The sequence below is a fragment of the Anolis carolinensis genome, unplaced genomic scaffold (assembly GCF_035594765.1).
Source record: "Anolis carolinensis isolate JA03-04 unplaced genomic scaffold, rAnoCar3.1.pri scaffold_13, whole genome shotgun sequence".
Lineage (NCBI taxonomy): Eukaryota > Metazoa > Chordata > Lepidosauria > Squamata > Dactyloidae > Anolis > Anolis carolinensis.
The window spans coordinates 2,255,332-2,270,803 of record NW_026943824.1 but is presented as its reverse complement, the minus strand read 5'-3'; the positions used below and the strand labels follow the sequence as shown (position 1 = coordinate 2,270,803).

Sequence of the window (15,472 nt, the reverse complement as noted above, 5' to 3'; positions counted from 1 at the left end):
CTATTGAATGAAGAACATTGTCTCTTGTTCCTGAGCTTCCAAGCGGCCCACCGGTGCGTTTACTCATGAGTAGTCTGGGAGTTGCGTTCCACTCCTTGCCAAGTTTGAACTGCGTTTCAGATCCACCACAAAATACCTTGCCTAGCCTTGAATCCTTGTTCTGGACTTTACTTCAAGAATCTTCCTGCGGAACCTTGCTCTTTCCCTACTCAAACTTCCAAAGAGTTTAAGTGTGTTTCGGTTATTTGGATTATAGACTTTAGACTCTAATACTGGACATATAACTTCATTTTATCGGACTAATTTTGATCTTCTCTCAAAGGTCAACTGCTGGACTATATACTCTGCTTATTTTTGTTTAGAACTTTTATTGCTTTAATAAAGATATTAGATTGTTTATTGGCCTCCGTGTTGGTTTCCAGTGTTCACGCTGCTTAGGGGTGTTACATGGACACAAGTTGGAGACGAGAGGATATGAGCTGAGGTTGGGTGTTTGAAGGACCACCAGTGAGGGCAACAGAAAGTGGACACAAGCTGGAAATTAGAGGGTATGAGCTGAGGTTGGTGTTTGAAGGACTATCGGTGAGGGCAACAGAAAGTGGACACAAGTTGGAGACGAGAGAATATGAGCTGAGGTTGGGTGTTTGAAGGACCATCAGGGAGGGCAACAGAAAGTGACTCCTTGAAGAGAAAGCACAGAGCTATGAATCAACAATTGTAGGGTTGCAAGCATCGTAAGAGTCTTCTTGCTCACAACCCTATAAAGGCAGGAAGGGAGCATCTAGGTCCATGTTAGTGAGCTATATTTAGAGAAACACCTTTGGAAGACATCTCTAATAATATCATCTTGAATGCTTTGTCCTTTTTTTTCATCCTTCCAGGCTATCAAATCTCCTGGGAGGTGTATAGCAGGAATGAATCCCGTCTTGCTCACACTCTTGCGAACACGACCCTTGAGTACAAAATTACAGGCCTGTCGTCGCTCACCACCTACACAATAGAGGTAGCAGCAATGACAGCCAAGGGAACGGGCTCCGTCACCTCGTCGACGATTTCATCAGGAGTGCCTCCAGGTGAATAGAATATCGTCGTAATGTTTCTCATTAGCCCTTTCTTTGGTGAGATCAAGGAGCTGTTCGGGATCACAAAAGCAGAAATGACAATGACGCAAGGAAAACTTGGTTGGGATGCCATCCCAGTGTCAGATAATGGGGCCCTTTGAGGTTAATGGTGAAATGAGTAGATGTTCCCATTCAATTACAGCAATCCAGTTAGATTAATGCCACGTAGTTAACTGCCATCTGTGCCCATGTCTACATCTGCATGAATGTCTCAAGAGGAGGAAGAGAGGCTAGGAATTTGGACTCCAGCAAACTGGGTGGACCGAATAGAGGGGAATGGGATGGGTTGGCACACTGCTTGCTCTTCATTTCCTATTTTTAGTGCTGTCACTCAAAGCACAAATGTTGCCATAAGGGAGGGGGAGCGAATAGCAACTGGAATAAGTAAAAGAAAGGAGTTCTCCACCTTACTCCTCTAACTTGCTCCCTCCATGTCCTCTTAATCACCCATGTGGAGCCTCTGTACCATTTTATCCACATACAAAGAGCAAGGTTGCAGCATCATAAACTCATGATTGTATTTTAGCAATATTTGCTTTCTTCTGCCTATCATCCCTTTTGAACATTTTATTGAGAAACAAAGGCTTACCAGTTTTGAGGATTGTGCCAGTATTGAAAGAGACAGATCCTGCTAAACAATTAAATGTCTGGAATGCTTCTGAAACATGGCCATACTGTTAAGATGCAGAGCCAGGGTGGTCAGGATGCGTGTGGGTGGGTTTCTTCAAACACCTGCTCCGGACCAGCACCCTGATGAATTGGTGAACTTCTGCCCTCACCAATTCCTCCAGTGTCAGACTCAAATACATTTGCAATCTATTTAATATTTACAGAGATATTTACAAAGCAGCAAAGTCCATCGCTCGAAGCTGCCATTCTTCGGCTCAGCTCGTCTCTCACAGTACAACAAGAGATAAGAAAGCACATTCCTTAGTCCGAAGGAAGTTCTGACCTCCAAAGCCGGAAATCATGTCTCATAGGTCACGGCAGGCTGTCAGTCAAGCTGGCCTGCTGTTAACTGTTTCATTGCTGAAACACACACTTGCTGAACAGCAGAAACACTTGATTTACGTTTCATATACACACAACCAAAAATCCAACACATACAACCTGGAAAATTCACAGCAACCCAGTGATTCCGGCCATGAAATTTATTTATTTATTTATTTATTTACAATATTTATATTCTGCCCTTCTTTCTCACCCCAAAGGGGACTCCGGGCGGATTACAATGAACATATATATGGCAAACATTCAATGCCATCAGACAAACAACATACAGTATAGACACACACAGAGGCAATTTTAACATTTCCAGCTTCGTGAGGGTATTTTCAATTCCAGCCACAGCGGGAGCTGTTGCTTCATCATCCACGAGTGACACCGAGTGCTGTACTTCCTCATTCCTTTTCACGTGCTGCTGGCAGTTTTATGGTGTTGTAAATTAGTTAAATAAGCCTACCGCATAAAGCGTACCTAAATTTCCTAGTTGACAGATGCAACTGTCTTTTGGGCTGCTATGCATATATATATGGCAAACATTCAATGCCATCAGACAAACAACATACAGTATAGACACACACAGAGGCAATTTTAACATTTCCAGCTTCATGAGGGTATTTTCAATTCCGGCCACAGGGGGAGCTGTTGCTTCATCATCTACGAGTGACACTGAGTGCTATACTTCCTCATTCCTTTCCATGTGCTGCTGGCAGTTTTATGGTGTTGTAAATTAGTTAAATTAGCCTCCCGCATAAAGCGTACTTAAATTTCCTACTTGACAAATGCAACTGTCTTTTGGGCTGCTCATTGCCCACCATGGGAAGGAGGATGTTGGGCGACAAACAGATCTTTGGTGCAATGCTTATATTCAGTTCTATCACCCACAAAAAAAATCAATAACTGTAGAAATATTGAGCTGTGTATGTACAGCCTGAGTTTGAATCCTTGTCTCTTTTCCTCGGCTGTATTTCCTTACACAGAGCTTCCTGGCGCGCCATCCAACTTAGTGATTTCAAACATCAGCCCTCGCTCTGCCACGCTCCAGTTCCGGCCTGGTTACGATGGGAAAACATCCGTCTCCAAGTGGATAGTAGAAGGCCAGGTATGGAAAAGGTTTTTGTATATGTTTGTTATTACGTATATAAGCCTGGAGAATTATTTTATGCTCAGCTTTGATTACAAATAGTGTAGCATGGCCATAAGTTGCTTTGAAAGAGCTCTTTGGTTAAGACTCCGATATCTGGGAAACCGATGTGGTCATCACTTTCCCACTTTCGTTGGTTCTTTCCCAGCCTCTATGCAACCATTTCTTCATTGTAAAAGGCTTAAATGTCTTTCAATTTCTTTTTGTCTTTAGCCCCTGATAACTTAACAGAAATTGAATGCAATCTTCAAGCTGGAGGTTCTGTGTGTCAAGCTTGGTCCAATTCCATCATTGGTGGATTTCAGAATGCTCTTTGATTGTAGGTGAACTATAAATCCCAGCAATTACAACTCCCAAATGTCAAGGTCTTTTTCCCCAAAAACTCCACCAGTGTCCAAATTTGGGCATATCGAGTCTTCGTGCCAAGTTTGGTCCGGATTCACCATTGTTTAATTCCACAGTGCTCTCTGGATGTAGGTGAACTACAACTCCCAAGCTGAAGATCAGTGCCCATCAAACTCTTCCAGTATTTCCTGTTATTCATGGGAGTTCTGTTGTCAAGTTTGGTCCAATTCCATCGTTGGTGGAATTCAGAATGCTCTTTGATTGTAGGTGAATTATAAATCCCAGCAACTACAACTCCCAAATGACAAAATCAATCCCTTCCCAACCCCACCAGTATTCAGTTTTGGGTGAATCGGGTCTTTGTGCCAAATGTGGTCTGGTGAATGCAAATACGTCCTGCATATCAGATATTTACATTACGATTCATAACAATAGCAAAATTACAGTGATGAAGTAGCAATGAAAATAATTTTATAGTTGGGGATCACGGAACTGTCTTAAGGAGTCACAGTATTAGGAAGGTTGAGAACCACTGAATTAGTATTTCATTTTTAAAAGAAGGGGAACGAGAATTGTGTATTCTGTTTACTAATACAGTAGAGTCTCACTTATCCGACATAAATGGGCCAGCAGAACCTTGGATAAGCGAATATGTTGGATAATAAGGAGGGATCAAGGAAAAGCCTATTAAACATCAAATTAGGTTATGATTTTACAAATTAAGCACCAAAACATGATGTTATACAACAAAATTGACAGAAAATAGTTCAATACGCAGTAATGCTATGTAGTAATTACTGTACAGTAGAGTCTCACTTATCCAACATAAACGGGCCGGCAGAATGTTGGATAAGCGAATATGTTGGATAATAAGGAGGCATTAAGGAAAAGCCTATTAAACATCAAATTAGGTTATGATTTTACAAATTAAGCACCAAAACATCATGTTAGACAACACATTTGACAGAAAAAGTAGTTCAATACGCAGTAATGCTATGTAGTAATTACTGTATTTATGAATTTAGCACCAAAATATCACGCTATATTGAAAACATTGACTACAAAAATGTGTTGGATAATCCAGAATGTTGGATAAGCTAGTGTTGGATAAGTGAGACTCTACTGTATTTACGAATTTAGCACCAAAATATCACGATGTATTGGAAACATTGACTACAAAAATGTGTTGGATAATCCAGAACGTTGGATAAGTGAATGTTGGATAAGTGAGACTCTACTGTATCAGCTTCCTCCTCTAAGATGTGTGGGTGCTGCTATGTATGATCAGCGTTTTTTTTTTTTTCTTATTAAAATCAACATTCCTCACGGACTTTTCCATAATTCTTCCTTGAACAAGGTTACTGCTTTTGTATAAGAAGCATCATGGCTTATCTGTTTACTTCTGAGATTAAGTTCAAAGTGCTAATTTAATTTAAATTGCCCAGCAGTATGGGGCCAGGATACGCAAAGAAATGTCTTCTCTCTGTTCTTTGAGAGAGCGTGCCGAGAATATCTCTAGATAATTCCACCCAACTGGGGATCCTCCACTCCAAAAGTAATACCTAAGGCGGTCATTTCGGAAAAGCTGTACTTTTAGACAGGCATTAATTCTGGCATTAATGGATATTCTAGAGCTTTTCTCGGCTGCTGTATACATCTCTGCTTATTGTTTCTTTGTTGGTTTTACCAATGCCGTGGGATTGTATTTGAGAGCTTGAGGAATAAATAACACAAGTATGTTTGTTTGCCTGGGAAGAGACTAACCCTGATGCCTTCCTGGCTGCTTTGTAACACCGAGAAAGATAAGTAAATGCCCCCAAATGAACTAAGAAAGCAAATGGATGCATTGAAGGAGCAAAAGGTGGGCTTTTCTGCAACAGGGAGGTGGCAACAGGGCACCTGTTTAAAAGCAGGAGAGGAATTTCCTTTCCGAAAACAAGAATTGGAAAGAAAGAGCCATCCAAACCAGTCTTTCATTCCATTTAGAGAACCGGGAAGGGGGGGGGGGGCAAGGTAAGATTTAGCAATACTTTTAGATCTAAGGAAAAGGTTTTTCACTAACATTAAGTCAGGAGGTTGGTGCTCATCTCCATTTCTAAGCCAAAGAGCCAGCATTGTCCATAGACACTGTAAAGGCCTATTAACGACTGAGGTTCTTTCAGGCAGGGTGAATCTTTTTTATCCCACCGCTGCCACCAATTTGTAAAGATTCAACCACCAAAGACTCAGAGAGGAGACCTTTTTTTCAAAAAAATCTTTCTTCTTCTTATTCACTTTAGATGGTAACGCAACTTGGTTTATAATATATGCGACAGAGGCTTAGATTTTGGAGGAACAATAACAAGTTTATTCAGGCACAGAGCTTAGTGGTTACAATGTTGTTTCTCACTTAAAGGCACTTTTATTAACAGTTACAATACTAGAATGAGGTAAGACAAACTCCCTAAAGTGTCATTAGGAAGTAGTTAGAACTCTTTCCTCTGCTACTTTTAAACCGCAGCCACCCTGTGATATACGATCACAGATTCTCTGTTCCTTACCAGAACACAGACTACATTAAATAAGTCACCAAACCAAACTCAAAAATGAACAATTGAGTCTCCTTGATCCCCTCAACCTAGGATCAATCTTCCCTGTGCCTCATCAGAGCACAGACTGAATCCCTTTTTAAAACTCTGCACTTCTTCAACAAAATGGCAGTTGGCTCCGCCTACTTCTCCATGGCAACCAGCCTCTGAGTGCTGAGATGCAAAAACTGTAATACTTACCCTTTTAAAACACAAACACACAATTAAACATAACATCTGTAAACCAAAATTCATACTTCATTACAGACACTTCCAAGGTTGTGTGGCTACGGGCATGACTGCATAGAGCACCTTTACTTTCCTTCTGGAGTGGTACCTATTGATCTACTCACATTTGCCTCCCCCAAGGATAGTAAAACATCAAACATCCAGGTATCCCCTGTGCAACGTCCTTGCAGATGGCCAATTCTCTCACACCAGAAATGACTTGCCGTTTTATCAAGTCGCTCCTGACAAAAAAAAGTTTAAGTATTTGTCCATCACAGAATTACAACATGCCACTTATGACTCATTAAGCAAGACTAAGATATTATTTATCTGCTCCAGTATCTATATTTTGAATGCTATTTTGTTTCTCTCCCTGTAAAGGAAATGATAGAATAACTGGAAGGTTTTCTTTAGCACACCCCGTTATTTCATAGCATATGTGGAAATCTCTAAATAATTCACACAGTTCTTTGTGTGTGTTTGGGGTGAGGTGGGAAGCAAGCGGCAACATAGATTGCACAGAACCGTATCTGAAATCCAGCTCACTCATGGACTCATTTCATCCTCCATAGAGAAATCTGTTTTAGATTTGAAGCAGACTGTCTGGAGGGGACGGAACCATGGATCAGCTGGTTTGCCTTCCAATCCTTCAGGTGCCTGAGTAGGTCGGTAGGTTGCAATGATATGCTCTTGTGTTCCCATCTTCGGTTTTGAAGTGCGCCTCTTCCCCATCTTTGTACAACGACCCTCTTTGTTTCTGTTGTTCCGGCTTGGAGAAAAAGCATCTTTCCTCATTTATTCCGCTGTCGGGCAAACGGGGCCGCTTCCTTCCCACCTGCAGATCTCTATAAATTGGGTACGTTTAAGATTAAATATTGAGTTTCTGGGACCAGTTTGTGCCGTTTTCATGCCTTGATGCAGACCATTCACCTGGTAGCGAGGCTGCTTCAAGCTGCTTGATGCTTTTGGAGTGATGCATAGGAACATTATATTTAACCTCTATCGTGGTGTGTGATTGCTGAACAGAGTCCATGTCTCGTGGCATCACGCTGCTCTTGCTAGTGCTACCGAGCTCAGAAAGTATGGCAGTGAAGTGCCAAAACAATGCAACCTTTATCTCCTGGAACAATGGCGAGATTTGCAATATACAAAACTTTATCTGACACCCATGTATGCATCACTCAGCCAGACGTGATACAGTTTGTAAAATTATTGATGTACACCTAAGGATTGATAGGAGACAAGGGGCTTCTCAGACAGTTAGATAAATCTTCCAGCCTTTTTTTTCGCTTTCTTCTTTCTCCTTTCATAAGCTCAGCTCCTTTGAAGCAAAACATGGCTCTTTCTTTGGTTGCTTAGTTTAAAACAGCAGTTCTTAAAGTGTGCTCCGCAGAGTCCTTGGGGCTAAGTGAGGTATACTAAAGGACGGTGCTTCTCTCCTCCTCCTCTTTCCTCCTTCTCCAAGGGCATGGGCCTTTCCCCAGTGCCTCCTTGTTCCCCAAACCCTTTTCTCCTCACCTGTTTCCTTTTTCATTCCACCATCAAGCTTTCTATTAGATGGACGTGAGAGAGAGACTTGGCTCTAAAAGCCCTTGATTAAGTTACCTCTCAGCACCAATTCTGAGACTTATGCTTCATGTTCAGACCAACCTGGAAGACATTGAGGAGTCTCAAGCACCTTCAGATCTGTTCTTTGGCACCAGAGGAAGACTGTGTCTTCAAACATAGGCCATTTGGACTGAGGCTGAGGATTGCTCTGGCATTCACGGCCATTGAGAAAGAGGGACCTGGAAAAGCTTCTCAGCAGCAGAGCTCCTTGGACTCAAGACAACCAGAGACTGTAATGTATATTTTCCTTTACCCCTTTGAAACTTCCAGCTTATTGCCTTAAATGGATAACCTTTTGAAACAATAAAACCAGTTTTGAGTTATCTACAGTGTTTTGATCCTTGGGAGTTCCAGCTTCCCTAAAGGAGGGCAAGAAGCAATCCCCTGGGAAAGATGTCACATCCATGACTCTTTCGCTAAGAATTATAGCCCCAGGTGCGACGGCACAGGTGCTTTGAATGTGCTTTTATTGCATGGCAGAAAGGGATTGGACTGGATGGTCCATGGGTTGCTCCAATGATAATGATGATGATGATGATTACAAAGGCTGGGTGGCCATCTGTTGCGGGTGCTTTTAATACATGGCAGAAGAGGTTGGAGTGGATGGTCCTTGGGGTTGCATGTGGCAGACCTAGGTAAAACCTGGCTCAAGTCTTGTGTGTATGTTCCAAGCTCCTGCAAGACATGGAACCTATAACTCTTATGAGGGGCCTCCTATTGCAAGAGTTGAAGCAGATTGCATGAATTAACATCCATAACCCTACATCTGGTTGCAGACAGGAGCTTATATAACCATTTGAAAGTAAAATTAGAAAGGAAAGCATCCATACATGAGAGGAAGAGGCATTTCCCATCTCATTTCCGGCATCTTGGAGGCTGTGTTCGACTCCAGCCACATGAGCTTGGGGTGGTGCTGTTGCTCCATCTTCCATGCTGAGGAGCTTTGTCGTCCTTAGACGTCCTTCTGGTTGATGTCCTTAAGAGCACCTTTATTACCTTCCCTCTAAAATCAGTGCCTATATAATAATAATAATAATAATAATAATAATAATAATAATAATAATACTTTATTTTCCGCCCTATCTCCCCAAGGGAACAGAACAAAACACACAGAAAGGAGGTTTGTTATGTCTGAAGTCCAGCTTCAGTGCCTTGGAGGCTGTGCTCAGATTCAGCCACAGGGGTGTTCTGTTGCTTCATTGTCTATGATGAAGGACTTCCTCCTTCCTTTCGGTCACCAGCATTTTATGGTGTTGTAAAATACCTCCCCCACTAAATTAGCAGTACATAATTTCTCTACTTACAGCTCAGCTGTTTTCGAACTACTTGGGTAAACAGTGAGCAGGGCTTGACAGTCAGGTGCTCACCCCGACCGGGCTCCGAACTGGCCACCTTTCGGTTGGTCGATCTTATTACTGCTGGTGATTTACCAGCCCAGTTTTCAATCTGCTAGGTGGGAAGGAAGCTGGGGCTAATGGCGGGTGCTCACCCCGACCTGGGCTCGAGCTGTTGATCTTCCAATTACCAGGATTTTTCAGCAGCTAGCAGTTTAGCCCACTATACTTAAGCCCGGATAGCTACCTGCAGGACTCTATTCAGCCCATCTTCCTCAACTCCTGGCTTTTGACAGCTCTAAATCACTCATCCCTTACTTCCAATTCAACTACATTCTACTTTGGAAGAACTTAGTTTTAGACATGTTTTCTTTCTTTGTCACTCTCAATCATTCTAAATGTGGAGGCTATGATTTGTAAATTGGAAGCTTTTACTGTGCTTTATTAGACGGAATCAAAGTTGGCATCTGCGTGTGTGCGTTTCTATTAACAATAGCAGAAAATTCTCCTAAGTGCTTGCTGTCATAACAGTTGTCTGGTGGGCAGTATATGTTTCACCAACAAAAATAGAATTCCCCCCAAAGTGCAGATGGAAAATGTACTTAACGTCTTTCCTTTGAGCGAAGTAAGTTTGAGAAAGGGCTTCTTCCCGTGTCACTCTCAATCAGTTGAGATCTATGATTTGCAAATTGGAAGCTTTGAGTCTTCTTCATTAGACAAAATAAGAACGTGCATGTGTGTTTCTTTTAATTAACAATAGCACAAAATTCTCCTAAGTGCTTGCTGTCATAACAGTTGTCCGGTGAGCAGTATATGTTTCACCAACAACGTCTCGGTAGACTGCCAATTCTCTCACACCAGAAACAACTTACAGTATGTTCTCAAGTCGTTTCTGATACAATAAAAAGCTACCTTTTCCGTGTGTTCAAAAACCGCTGTATTCTTCAAAAACTTTATTTCAAAAAAAAAGCACAGTGGGCTTTTTTGCTTTTATTCCTCTTTATGTGAAGGAACAATCGGGCTCTTTATTCCTTGCTTCGTGCGGGTCAAGACGCTCTTGACCTTGTAATCCCATCATCCTGATTTATAGAATAGCCGCATGACATACTGCTTAAAAGGTCTGTTAAAATTTATTAGCGCTAATTTTTCATCTCCCTCGTGCCGTACACTTGAACCCGACGTAATAAAGAAAAGCTGGATTTAAAAGCAGGGCTATCTCCTTCTAAGGGGGATCGCACAATTTATGTTAATACTCATTTCGGTAATACACATTTTTTTGGAAAAATTTGTAAAGCTCAGAGAAATCCTAAAGACGGCCACAAGTTTTGGAAGTCAAATGCAAAGGGACACGTTGAATCTGTTCCAAACCAAAGGCAATAACTCACTTTTCTGTTTTTTGGCACTGAAGCCATCCGCCACTCGTGTCAATAAATCCTTTTGTCAGTGGCAACATTTTCTTTCATGTTTTCAATGCCAAATGCAATACCTCACTATTACAGGCAAGTCTTTATAACGCTGTGACTCTCTGCCAAGCCAAATATAGCTCCGCAGCCATTGATGGTGGTCTGCCAAATACCCGATGGTCCCTCTCGTTCTTTTCCATGGTTCTGCCATTCATTGCTGATGGACTGAATTGGTTTTATGGAACTGTCCAAACCTCTCGTAGGGTTTCTCCCCCACCTTTTCAACCTGATCATGATCATTGCGATTCTTCTTTGCCTTTGGGTTGGCTTTTGAATTGAGAAGAACCGGTCACAAGAGCTTCCTGGCAGTATTGACTCCAAGAAGGTTTTGCCATTGTCGCTCTGATGATGATACCTGAGGACAGAACCCTTTTGGATGTTTCCACAACAACAACAACAACAACAACAACAACAACAACAATAATAATAATAATAATAACTTTATTCTTATACCCCACCCCATCTCCCCAAAGGGACTCGGGGCGGCTTACATGGGGCTATGCCCGGACGCAACAGTACAAAATCAAAGCAAAAACAATAAACAAATCAGCTAACAATAAAAACATCAACATGGATAAAACAGTCATACAAGGTCAATATACAAAATAATGTTAAAGTCATGAGTTGGATCAAAAGATCTGGGCCAAGGTGCTGAAAAAATGTCAATCTCTTGGAGTCTCTCAAATCCTCTTAGAGGCCATACATAGATTTTTCTAGCAACAAAAATAATTTTATGGTTGGGGTCACCACAACATGAAGAAGTTGTGTCATCTCCCGTGTTGTGTTTTTTCGCCTATTGTGTATATTTATTATTGGTTTCTGTTGTTGTCCTTTGATGTGTCATATTTTATCATTGCTTGTATTTTGATTTTGCTGTAAGCCGCCCCGAGTCCCCTTCGGGGGAGATGGAGGCGGGATATAAATAAACATTATTATTATTATTATTATTATTATTATTATTATTATTATTACCTCATGAAACGACCTTACAGTTGAGTTTGACATGAGCCTACTTATCTGTTCAATCCATTTAAATCCTTCTTTGCAGCATTTTGGTAGCTGATAAAGCCCAACCACAGTTTTATTGGTGTTGGGAATCACCCTGGATTATTCAAGTCTAAATGTAGTCAAATAGAGGATAGAGTAAGATTGAGGGAATCCTTTCCCTGTTTCCAAAGCAAGCCTAGATAGGCTCTACTGTGTTTCACTCTATCCTGTTTACTTCACATCCCTTACTTTGAAGTTAGTAGAAATGTGAATCTCCAGGGACACTAACTTCTCATTAGTTAGAATGTTTTATGGCCCCAATAAACTGGACCATGAGGTTGAAACCATTTTGGTTCATTCTTCTCCCTTTGTTCTTCTAGCTAACAAGAAGCATCTCTCCTGGCAAGATGTAACTATTTAGATTTTTGTTATTTTTCCTTTCTTATTTTTCCTTAGAAACTAGTCTAGAGTAGACTAGACAGCTCCCAAGCCTTTCTATCTACAATGGAGTTCTTTTTACCTGAATAAATGCTTTTTTTGAACTTTTATTGAGACTCAGCAGTCCATTGCAATCCTAAATAGACAAAGGCTTCTCTTGCTCGCCCCGTGTAAGTAACTGCTGCATTTGAAAGTTTTGCTTTTGCTACTCTGCTACATTTTGGTGGAATCTCCCCCAGAGAGGGTTAAATTGAGTCTAACCGCTCAGAGATTACCACAACAATTGGTTCTTTATTTTACGGAATCTGGCTGTTTTAATTAATGGCACGCTGCTCAGAATTTTCTGCAGTTTGCAAAATCTGTAGGCAAATTGTAATGGTTCTTTTCTTCCTATGATGAAGATCAATCATGGCATTCCTGATCCCTGTTTTGGAGAGCAGACGATTTCTTAGGCAGGTGATCTGTATGGCACCTAGCAGTGCAGGTTACCCAGTCAATAATAAATATTGGCATTGTATTGGGCACAGCTGTGAAATGTGATGGGCATGTTCAACACATAGTTTTAGACTTTATTGGCAAACTTTTCTATGAGTTTGTCCAGTTCTACAGGTTAAGTCAGATTTTCAATGTCAACGGAGCTATTAGGATTCATCCATTGTATAAGGCGCTCTTCTTGATGTCATTCTCACTTTAAAGCTTGGTAAATAAAGTGCCGGAGACTCTGACAATTTTATGCTTTTGCCGATCTTTAAATCAAAAACAGCTGAATCGATTTAAGTAGTCTTTTGTAAGAGGGGGGAAAAATTGCATGCAGGCTGACAGGCAGCGTACCAAATTTCATCCCAAAGTGATTTCAAATGACTGAGTTATAAACCTCTATAATGAAAACACTGAACTATTGCTGAACAGAGGATGCCCATGTAACAATGGAGAGACATTGTGTTCCCATTGAAAATGACGAGTAGCTGATAACCATCGCCCGGCTTGGAGACATTTCCCACTTTCTAATCTCACCATTTTTCTTGGGCAAGAAAAAAGCAAATCTATTTTTTCACTCTGATGTTTGATTGTCATCTGCTGAGATTATTTTCCTTGAGGATTTTGCATATCTTGTAGACATGACCCAAAATATCAGCAATGATCTTCTCAGAGTCTTTAAGGAGCTTGATAGTGACATGGTGCCTTTGAATTCATCCTTGGCAAAAAAATCTCCACTTGACAGTTGCGACACACAATCTTGACATTTCCATGCATTTAAAAATGTGTAGATTAAGTTGTAATTTCCACTGGAAGGATATGTTCATCTTTTTGCTGTGTGACAGGCCAGAATCCATCCCGACAAGGGCCTTGAGCCTAAATCCAGTTGTTCATGACAAGTGGAATAATTGACTGGATTAGTGGCACTGACTCCCTCAGTTTTGGGTAAATCTACTCCAATTGGATCTTAAAAATCAGGTACGGCTTTGGTCTTCCATATCTCAGCCTTTCATTTTTCTTTATCGAACCCAATATTTGCTTCTTGACGTCAGAGAGAATCGGCAAGGATATTTCATCTAGACCAGTGGTTCCCAATCTTTTTGTGGCTATTCCCCATCTAAGCTTCTCTAAAATCCCATTGCCCCCATTTTTTACTCCATGACATATAATTATTATTATTATTCAAAAAGTGAACTATTTATTCATGCAAAGGAAGCCTAAATAGTCTTTAACGTGGCCTAAGCAAGCTTCTAAAGAACATGACATCCATGAAAGAGAAAAATAAAAAATGAATAGATTTGGATCATCTGCATTAAACAACCTGTTCCCCTACCACGTCATTGATTCCATATGGATGAAATACAGGAATTTAATTTTTTCAGTGTTCTCAATGGCAAGGCTACTATAAAATTCCCCGTCTTCTGAACAACCCTAATACTGTCTTTTTATCCTTGAGATTAGTAACTTTTAAGTATGTTTTCTTTTTATCTGTGACTTCTTCTTGTTGTATATACCTTGTTATTTTGTTGTTATGTGCTAATAAATTCACCATAACTAATAATATAACCTGGTACCAATTTTTTAAATGGATGAGAGACGTTATAATAAGTTACATCACGAATTACTTTGAGAGAAAAAAAACCTTTCCAAGCACTGGCAGAATTGGTTATCTTTCCTAGCACTCATTCTTCGTATAATGAATGCCACCTGCGCATATTTATTCAAAATTATGCTCAGTTGAGTTAATTTCAATCTCCTTGTGTTAATTTTATATATTCAGATGGCTGCTTAAATCAAGGAAATAGAACTTTGCATCCTGTATCTTTAAACTTCCTTTATTATGCTTCTCTATAGGAAAAAAAGTTTTGTGTAACTGAAAAACTTCTACCGTTGCGAAAATAATATGTTCCAATAAAAAAAGTAATATTGCCTTTGCGGTGCTGTCCTTTCCGTCCTCGTTGGCCATGCTGGCAATATCCTCCCTGCCCAACTTCTCTTGACTTTAAACTTTATTTCTTTCCCATCTCATCCTTGTCAAAGAATTGACGATCAAGACAGATTGGATATCCCATGCAGAAGGAGAATATATAGATATATATATAAGACGTGGGAGAATATATATAAGGGTGCTCTCCTGGACATTTATGGCTGCCTTGCAAAACTGTCACCAAGGTAATTTACCAAGGCAGGCGCAAGTGGGCAAGTTGGGTTTTTCAAGGTCAGTTTACCGTATTGTGAGCACCAATTACTTCAGATTCGAGCGAGGTTTCACAGATCTGGTGTATAAGAAATATCTTTATAAGTTTTCTTGGGGGAAAAAAACACTTTTGGCTTACATGAAACTTCCCATTGATTTTTATAAAGATCTCTCGACACACGGCTTCAGTTATCGAGGCTAGGAAAGCAGTGCTCACGTTTTACGTTTTGTCTTCTCGTCTTTTGAAAAATGTCTTGGATGCTGTGTGTTTAGCCATGGGCCAGGCATTTATTTCCCTGGCTGTCCATCTGGTATGAAAGGGTTTCAGGACATTTCTATGGTCACGTGAATGTTTTCTTAATTTGGTCTTGGATCCAGTACGCTCCTACGTCTTCTTTCACATTGAAATTTTGGAGGTGTTTGCGGTAGAGTTGTGCAATCTGGGTAAACCTTGATCCATTTCATGTCCCGGCTTTCGGTGGGGGCCCCAATCCATTTTTAGGAGACCCCCAAATTCAGAAGGATGGATATCTGTTTTTCTCTGGGGTGAAAAGATCAGTT

The 15,472-nt window shown here is 40.7% G+C and overlaps 1 protein-coding gene across 7 annotated transcripts in view; it reads left to right on the top strand.

Moving 5' to 3' along the window:
* sdk1 (sidekick cell adhesion molecule 1) overlaps nucleotides 1-15,472 on the top strand; it is a 615,491-nt gene that overhangs the window by 430,422 nt on the left and 169,597 nt on the right. For all 7 annotated transcript variants that reach the window (XM_062964472.1, XM_062964469.1, XM_062964468.1 and 4 more), the window contains exons 21-22: nucleotides 882-1,073; nucleotides 3,104-3,225. In XM_062964472.1, the coding sequence (XP_062820542.1) occupies nucleotides 882-1,073; nucleotides 3,104-3,225 (314 nt within the window). The remainder of the gene's footprint in view (nucleotides 1-881; nucleotides 1,074-3,103; nucleotides 3,226-15,472) is intronic.